The 8977-nt window shown below is 41.5% G+C and overlaps 2 protein-coding genes across 2 annotated transcripts in view; one reads left to right on the top strand and one right to left on the bottom strand.

Annotated features, from left to right (window-relative positions):
• Nucleotides 1–390, bottom strand: part of KCTD9 (potassium channel tetramerization domain containing 9) — an 8335-nt gene extending 7945 nt beyond the window's left edge. Inside the window, exon 1 of the mRNA XM_017732319.1 lies at nucleotides 386–390. Within this exon, the coding sequence (XP_017587808.1) occupies nucleotides 386–390 (5 nt within the window). The remainder of the gene's footprint in view (nucleotides 1–385) is intronic.
• The window catches only part of CDCA2 (cell division cycle associated 2), an 11096-nt gene continuing 2252 nt past the window's right edge, over nucleotides 134–8977 (top strand). The window contains 14 exon segments of the mRNA XM_017731664.1: nucleotides 134–440; nucleotides 902–1471; nucleotides 2047–2177; nucleotides 2770–2887; nucleotides 3455–3651; nucleotides 3866–3944; nucleotides 4320–4555; nucleotides 5041–5128; nucleotides 5642–5853; nucleotides 6261–6339; nucleotides 6944–6996; nucleotides 7628–7771; nucleotides 8255–8429; nucleotides 8939–8977. The exon segment at nucleotides 8939–8977 is cut by the window's right edge and continues 49 nt beyond it. Coding sequence (XP_017587153.1) covers nucleotides 961–1471; nucleotides 2047–2177; nucleotides 2770–2887; nucleotides 3455–3651; nucleotides 3866–3944; nucleotides 4320–4555; nucleotides 5041–5128; nucleotides 5642–5853; nucleotides 6261–6339; nucleotides 6944–6996; nucleotides 7628–7771; nucleotides 8255–8429; nucleotides 8939–8977 — 2062 coding nt within the window. The 5' untranslated portion in view covers nucleotides 134–440; nucleotides 902–960.

Raw genomic sequence — 8977 nt, 5'->3', positions numbered from 1 at the left:
AACATTCCAGCTGCAAAGCTGCAAGGCCGAGGTGAGGGCGGCGTGGTGGGGGAGCCCTGGGCGGGGAACCCTGAGCTGGGAACCCTGAGCTGGGAACCCTCGGGGGTGTCCGGGAGGCTGCGGGGGGTACGCGGGGTGCGAGCGCCCAGGGGGTGCTACAGGCCAAGGGAGCCCCGGGTTGGGTGTTTTTCCTTCGTCTGGTGGCTGTAATTGTGAGCATCGGCCTCCTCCGCTGAGGCCTGAAAGCACAAAGAAAGGAAGGGAAAAAAAGAAAGGAAAAGGTTGCTCACGCGTTGTTAGGCAGCGTAATTGTGGTGATTTTTTTTTTCTAAAAGTGCACGTATTTGCAGAAGCGAAGTTTCAGAGTCACGTTACTGAGTTGTACGTCATTCGCTTCAAATTCAAGAGACTTAACAGCAAAAAAGGATCAGCCTTTTAAGGTTCCTGGTTAAAAGTTAGCGGTGTTAAAAAAAATGCATTACTAATGTTGTTTCTTGTGCTGGTTGCTTTCCAAGACTTGCCTTCTCTTTCTGCTGATACTAATTAGTATTATTAAAAATAGTATTAAACTGCTAATATTTGTTGTAACAGAGCAAAACAGTCACTCTGTGACTGTGATTAATTATTTCCTGCATGTATTTTATACTAATGTGAAGTTTGACAGAGGGAAATCACAGCCTTGTGTCTCTTTATCCTGTCTATAATGTGGGTTTTTATTGTTCTGTGTTTTTCTTTCTGTCCCAGCCCCTTGTGTCCTTTCCCTGCAGCTTTTGGGGGATAGATTTCCGTTCCCACCCTGCTGTTAAACACCTTGTCCAGGAAAAATGTGGGTTTGGGAGAAGCTTGAATATGCTAGTGAGCTCTGCTCTTAGCAAATACTAATTATTTTTCTTTTTAATAGGAATCTGTAATTACAGGAGCAAAGGCTGAGTGAATGTTCCTTAAAAGAAGTCACAAACAATGCTCAGAGGATCTAAAACTCCCCTGAAAGTTAAAGAAAATGAGAGTGGTTGTCCTGAAGAGAAGAACAAGGGCTCTTTCCATCTGCCACAAGAGCAGCAGAGCTGCAAAGTGACCAAATCCAAAGTCATCAGACCATCCAAGAAGGAGAATTTCACTGATGGGAGCCAGACACGGCCACAAAAACGTGCCCTGAAGTGCCCCAAAGGCCCCGAGGAGGATTCGTGTCACCCCCGGGGGGTTGGTGTGAGCTGGCAGCTCCCTGGAAGCTGTTTTGGGGCACTCGGGGGGGAGGTGCTCAGTGAAACCCCCTTGCCTTTGGACACGAAGCAGGATTTTTCCTGTGGCCAAGCTGTTCCCTTGGGAAATGACTTCTACTCCACCCCTGAGAGGGACAAAGTGGAACCTGATTTTGGACTATGTGAACAGAGGAAAAGACCTGTTGATTCTGCTGCTGTGACAACTGCTGAGTTTGGGATTGCTCAAGAAAGTTGTACCAAACGACCCACGGGTGAGGCTGGGGTGACAAATGACTTTTGTGCTTCTCAGAGGGGCTTCTCCAGGTTGTTTAGTCCAACCTCGTGCCAAAAAGCTCCAATTTAGGGCAGGTTCAGGTGATCAGAGTTTGAATATGCCCAGGAGCACACCCTGAGAGGCTGTTGCTGCAACATCCTTGTAGGATATCCCATATATAGGATCATTATACCATTTGACTGTATAGGATATATCCTACATAGTTGGATGCTCCCTGTTTACCTCTCTTCACCGGAGTTTGTGTCTGAGTTTCACAAGGGAATTGCAAGACAAATTCTGCCAGTATTGGTAGACACTTCCTTAACAAGCAATTGAAAAACTAAAACACGGACTTGGTTTGTGATTAGTTAAATGTTAACCTGGTTTTAGGCACTTAATTTCATTGTTCAGGGAGGTTTCTTGGGCTGAGCAGGTAACTTTGTATCTTAGAATAAGTAGTGTTAATCACCCTTAAAAATGTTAAAAAATTACCATTAAAGCTTTAGATATTACAAGATACTTTTCTGGTGATGTGCTTTTTCTTTTTAACCTCTCTTGTTGTCTCCTTTTCAGGGACTTCCCCAGCTTCACTAAAATTTAGGAGAAGATCAACCATTGGATTGAGGGGATCACCAGAAAACAACACCCTGATCCGGTACCTGGCCCAGCACAGGAGCAGCAGGCAGAAAGAAGCTTTCACACAGGTGAGAGTCCTTCCCAAATACCTGAGGTGGGACTTTAATTCCCTCCTGGAACCAACTTGTGCTGGGAGAAGGGGAGGCAAGTCTTGAGAAGAATCCAGCAGAAGGGATAACCATGGCATTAATTTGCTGGTGTCCCTTGGTCACCTGCCTTCAGGATAAGGGGGTGTTCCAGGTTCTGGTTACTCTCTGTAGAGGTTGGGATTTCTTCTCCGTGTTGAGCTTGCTGCTAATTTTAACTTCTGTTACTTTCCTGTGTTTGCTGCGCTTCATTTTTGTGTAATGAAAGTGTTGCTGGTCCCAAGTGAAGTCAATCTTAGCACAAGTGACTTGGTTATAATCAGATTTGTTCATAGCTTGAACTATCCCGGGCTGTCAGAAAGCAAATTCTGGACTAGAGGAACAGATTAAATGCAATAAAATGTAACAGATTTCTGGGTGAAGTTCCTTTTTTCCTTATTTTACCATCCAGCTACAACTGCAGCCAGATTAAATACAACATTCTTTGTATTTTATCTCAAAGTACCAATACAAAACATTAAAGCTCAACTGGTGAGGGAAGAAATGCCTGATGGGGTTAATTTTGTTTTGGCAGATCAGTCCCTTCAAACATGCAAATGTGAGGTCGCTGAAGGACAAAATCGATGCTTTTCAGACCTCCTTTGGATCCCTGCAAGAAGCTGAGGGGGAGGCTTCCCAGGAAGGAGGTTCCTGTAAGTTGATTAAATATTCTGGTCAGTGATTGATCTTAAATATCAGCCCTTTCTTTAGGCTAAAAGGTATGAAACTAAAAACACTTCTTATAGAACAAAATATTCTTCCTTTACAAGGCTTGGCACAGGTGTTTGCGCTTGGCTTGGGGTTTGTTTTGTTTGTTTAAACTGTCTTAATGCATCCTGAATAGTGGTTTCTCAGAAAACTTGTATTTTTGTGACTCTTTCCTTAGTTTTAGTTTCTGTATTTGTACTCTTTGATGTATTTCTCACTAAGCATTAATGTTTTCACATTTCTTTCCATGAAACTGAGAATGGTTTTTATTTTACTTCTCTGCTGTTGCTGGTCTTAATAACATTTATATGAAAAGAATCACTTACTTTGTTTTGAAGGTTTGGTAATGTTATTTCCCAAGTAGATCTAAAAAATGTGTTCTTCTCCCTGCCTAGAACATTACCTGACTTTTTGCACCTCTTGATGAAGAAACACAAAAAGAGAATTCACTGAAAAACCTGAAGTTTGTCTTTGTGGTTTGTTTGGGTTCTGTTTATTTTTAATTGATGCAGCTCAGAACAAAGCACCTTTTAAAAAAGAGCCAAACCTGGAGCAGTGGAGTGAAGAGTTCATGTTGGGCAACAGAGGAGCTGCTTTGAAAGAAAATTTAAGTGAGAATGGGACCAAGAGCAGCAGGAGTGGCCCCAGGATCTGCAGCATCTTGTCCCCACAGCGAGCTGTGACTGTCACTGGCCCTGCTGCTGCAAAGGTGCTTTGGGCTGGGGAGAAACTTCTCAATTAGACATTAAAATAGGCAATTTTTTCATTTGCCATGTCTCATCCTTCTAAGCATTTAGCCTGGGTGCTTTGGGAAAATAAATTCAACTGAAGTAGTGGATGATTGAGAAAACTCTGAAATCTTTGTGGGATTAAAACCCTCCATAGTTTGTGCTGTTGTAAAAATCCTGTAACTTTTTCTTTAGGAATGGGTTTATGAGCAGCAAAATCCTATTAAATCCTTGGAGACTGCTGTAACTGGAGATATCCTGGAAACAGGCCATGGTAAGAGGATTCAGCACTGTTACAACCTTTGTTAAACTCTCATTAGGAAATAAAAATACTGGCATATTTGTCAGGAAGTGTTTCAGCTGGTATTTGTCATCTTGTCTACAATTTAGGATGCAGCAGAAACCTGATGGAACTTTTCCTTCATGCAGTGCTCCTTTTTTTTTTTTGTATGTTTTATAAATTTCTGAAAATAGCAAATGTGCATGTGGCACAGAAAGCCAGAATTTACAGACTGATGGATTTTTGGGGGATGTTTCTGCACAGGTTCTGTGGAGATGTGTGCCCTTCTACAACTCATGTTTTTAGTACTCAAGTTCTCTCAATTTTCCTTCAGCCTTTCAGTGTCACTGCTCTCTCCTTGCTCTAAAGGCCACAGGTGTGGGCACAGCGCTGGTGGCATGGGCAGCGATGCTCTGGTGGATCTCAGCACAAGGAAGGTTGGGTTTGTGGAAGGTGTGAGCCTGGGAATGCTGGATGGAAGCCAAGCCCCCGTGACACCGCCTCGAACAGGGAATATTCCCAGCAGTGACCTCTCCCAGAGCGGCTCCCTGCTGAGATCCATCCTGAAGAAAACCCCCGGGAGGGAGCTGGTGGACAGCTCAGAGGTTGGCTCAGTGCTTGGGCTTAAAGATGCTTTGGCGACTGATTGATGGGCATTGGGAATGATTTGGAAATGATTTAAGGCTGCTTGGTCATCTTGGAAGCTTTGCTTGGAGCTTTCATGTTGTGAGAGGATCTGTGGTGACCTGATTGTACCTTCCAGGACCTGAAGGGGTGACAGGAAAGATGGAGAGAGACTTTACAGAGGTCTGGAGTGCCAGGACACAGGGAATGGCTTCCCACTGCCACAGGGCAGGGATGGATGGGATATTGGAAAGGAATTCCTCCTCCCTGCCCATGGCAGGGCTGGCACTGGGTGGGATTTAAGGTCCCTTCCCACCCAGTTCATTCCCTGAAATGAACGTTTTTGAGTATTATTCATGCAGCAAACAATTAGATATGTTTAAACAAAACAATTGATTATTAAATGCTGCTTAGAGGACAATATTTTAATTAAATTGTATTGAACTGTATCATTTAAATTTGACAGGAATACTCCAACAGTGCCATTGACAGAGGAGGAGGTGGATCTGCTGCAGTCTCTGATTGTGTAAAAGCCTTTGAAACATTGCAAGCAGGTCAGATTCCCCTTTCTAAGAAAAAAAACCCCCTTGGTTTTCTTTATTTCTTTTTTTTTTAATAGGTGAAGTATTATGTGGGATCATAAGGTTTTGTCTCTTTGCTAAATCTGGTTATTGGAATGCATTAATCACCACTGAATGCATATCCTGCTGATGACATGGAAAACAAGATTGCCAAGGAAAGGAATGTCTATTAAAAAAAACTAATGCCACCCCAAAACTTCAGAAAGCCTCGCACACCAGAATAGAATCCCTGATTTTTAAAGGAATTTTACACTTTTCAACTGAAATGTGGGGAACAGGTGGTCACTTTTAGTCTGTTTCTTCCTTAATTTTTTTATAGTGTAATAAATCGAGGCTGAAAATCCTGGCTGGCCTCACAGGCCCTGTAAAGGCCCTGCTGTTTGTTGGGGTGGGGATTTTTAGGGGAATATTAAAATCCCTTGCAAAGCCTCTGCTCTGTGCCAGCTTCCCCTTCACTCAGCTGTTTATTTCATTTTATTCCAACAGAGAGAACTGAGAGTCAGAGCTCCAAAACACCAAAGAAGAAAAAAGTGACTTTTGGGGAAGTTCTGAGCCCTGAAATCTTTGATCAGACCCTGCCTGCCAACACCCCCTTACGCAGAGGAGCCTCCCCAGGGTGTCCTCAGGGGCAGAGCCCCTGTGCAAGGCCAGGCCTCTCTGAAGAGCCTTTGCCCCAGCTGGATTTTGGCTGGGATGATGTGAGTTTGTTGTTCGAAGTGGCAAAACCCCCTCTGCTCCCTGTGAATGGTCAATTCTTGTGTAATTCCCCCCCAGCCTGCTTGGTTTTGCAAAGAAATTGCTGAAATATTAAAGTAGCGTCTGCTTGGAGTTCTAGAGTCACACTGAGAAGTTGAGTTTTTAGGAATTCTGAGCAGCCCTTTGGCCTGGAGGTGTTCTAGAAGGTGTCTGAACCTTGAAGTGTTTTTCCCTTCACTTTTTCTTATATTTTGATGCTCTGTTTCTTTTTGCCACCCAGAGCAAAGGTGTTTTCTTTAAGGAAACAAAATAAAACCGCTTTGTCCGCTCCAAACACTGATGGAAAAGATGTTTTTCAGGATATATCTGGTAGAGTTTATTGCTAAGAAATGTCATTTTTTGTTTGAAGGAAGGTGTTGAGCCTCTCCAAGAATTCCTGGAAGAATCTGTTGCTGTAGAAACCCTTTCACCTGTTGAAAATGCAGAAGGTAACCCCAACTTGTGTTTTTATCTGAATCTTTGTGTACCTGAAAATTGAGAGTTGAGGGGTTTGGTTTATTTTTTTGTCTGTTTGTTTTGGTTTTTTAAATACAGAAGATATATTTCAATGATGTTAAAATTTGAATGGTAGCATCTAAATTTCAATGCTTTCTTCTGAAGATCTTTGCAGTGTTTACCTGACTTCAGGTTAATTGGATCTTATTTACACTTGTGGTATTTTTCTATGAATATTTTACTGCTTAAAGTAGGTTTTTTTTTAGAATCTTGATTCTGATACTGTAATTTTTATGATTTTTAAACAGCAAGCCAACAGCAAAAGAGTTGAAAGTGGGCTGTGCATATTTATCTATGAAAGCTGTGACTGTGCTGATTATTGTTACCAAATCCTCACAAGCTGAGTTTTCCTGTGTTTTGTAGAGCAAGGTATAATTTTTTTATCTTGCCATGCTTGATGCTCCTCAGGATTAAGTTTCTACTTGAGACTAAGGTGGCTGAAGTGCATAATACCAGAAATGATATAGATAATTTCCTTAAAATGGGATTAACTTGCCTTGGAAATGATTAAAAATCCTTTTTTATTTTCATTTATAGTAGCAGAGACTGACAAACCTGACATGATAACTCTTTCTTCTACTAAAAGGAGGGTGAGTTTCTTTAGTGGTAACATTTATTTGGTTTTTTTGAACTTCCTCAGGTGGAATTGTTCTCTTTTATCCCTCTTGACGCTTAAAAGTGTTTTTGCAGCCTCAGGTATGAGGATTATCTATGTCCAGGATATGGAAATACCTCCTGTTAGTGCCTTCAGGAAATGAGATTTTTCAGTGGAAATGATTTTCCAGTTATTAAAAATACAGCCTGATACTTAAATTGACAATTTCTATTGAATTTTCCAGGAGCTTTTCCAAACAGTCTGACAAAATGTTTTGGTGGCTGGAATTTCAAGGCACAGAATTGATTGTACAACAAGAAATGCTTTCAGGTTTCAGTGTTGGACAGCTCTGGTGGGAGGGGAAGGCAAAAAATAGAGGAATATAAAAAAAGTATTTCTTAAAAGAAACAACTGACAATGAAAATTTACAGTGTTTTCATTATTACACAGATAGGACTGGATTGTACTGTGTGAAATGAGTCTGTAATGTTTGATTTCCAGTTCCGTCAGCCCCTAACGAGGTGATAGATATAATTAATTCCAGTTTGATTCTTGTGCCTGTTGGACTCTGGTGGGTTTTTATGAGCAGCAGGTGCCACCCAACCACCCCAAATCCTGTTCCTCAGCAGTGCAGAGCAGTGGCAGAGGACGCTGATTGTGGCAGCTCGGGAGCCACAAACACTGAGAATGACAAAGACACTAAAAATCCAAGAAGGAGCAAGATTCAGAGACAGAAGAATCCAACCACAGCTGCTCCCAAAAAGACCCAGGTGAGTGCCGACCACTGCACTTGCTGAATTCTGCCTTTATTTTTATTTCTCTCTCCTTGTGTTTTACAGGATTATTTTGATCTTCCTGTTGCTGCCAATACTTTTCTTCGTCATCCCCATCTTGTTTCCCTGCGTTTCCTGCCCCATCCCTCTTCCTTACTGACCTGAGGGCTTGAATTTTTGTAGGGCAAAAAGGATCTTTTTGGAGAGAGGTGTTTGTGGGTCCCTTTTCAGACTTGAGGGCCAAGAAATGAGTTTGTGATTCTTCTCTTACCAAGTTCTTGCAGAACCATGTTAGGAAAGTCATTCTTCTTTGCTTTGAGTTTTTAGATTATTCTGTAGATGGCAGAAGAAGTGGAACTTTCCTTTTAGGGGGAGCAGTTGTCATCCATCAAAATCCAGTAATGGGGTCACTGATTGAAAAATACTGTAATGGATGATTAAAATTTCACTGTGCTTTATTCTCTTTCTCAATCTTTTCAGAAAACAAAATACCCAAGCTACGGGAGAAGAAGAAAGAAAAAAGTCAAGAAATCTTTATATGGGGAAAGAGAAATGGCTTCCAAGAAACCCCTTCTCAGTCCTATCCTTGAAATTCCAGAGGTTTTCTCTTCTGTCTCATCTCCAAACTCACCAAAGGCAGATGCACTTTTTACAGGTAATTTGGGTTTTAGTTTTATTTTGCTTTTCTCTCTGTTTCTTCTGATGTTTTATTTCAACAGTTACATAAAAAACCTGTTTGTGGTTACCTTGAGTGCATTGGTAATGAGCCCATGAAATCTTTTCTGCCTTTAATTGCTTCTGTAATAGCAGAGGCTGGAGGATCTGATAGATTATTAATGTCCAGCTGATCAATTCAATTCTTGTTGGACTCCAGTGTAAATCTGATTAAAAAAATCCCCTACTTTACTTCACGTACTGATATTTTCATAGCCTTTAAAGCTGGTGAGTTGGGCATGAGGAGTTCAGGGATGTGCAGAGCTTTCTGTTGGGTTTTTTTCCCCCGTTTATCTGGGGTGGTTGTTTGGAAGGTTATTTTTATATAAGTAAATAAGTAAAATAATATATATAATATATAAAACAAGTAAAATACTATGAAGCTTTTCTTGTAATACATAAAAGAATTTGTAGATTCATTTAAGTAACCATGTGTTTGCTGTCACTCAGAGGGTGCAGGTTTGGGTGATCCCAAATCCAGGAATGCAT

This window comes from Corvus brachyrhynchos, unplaced genomic scaffold, assembly GCF_000691975.1.
Source record: "Corvus brachyrhynchos isolate BGI_N302 unplaced genomic scaffold, ASM69197v1 scaffold150, whole genome shotgun sequence".
Taxonomy (NCBI): domain Eukaryota; kingdom Metazoa; phylum Chordata; class Aves; order Passeriformes; family Corvidae; genus Corvus; species Corvus brachyrhynchos.
Note: the sequence above shows the minus strand (reverse complement) of the source record. Positions and strands in the feature narration are given on the sequence as shown.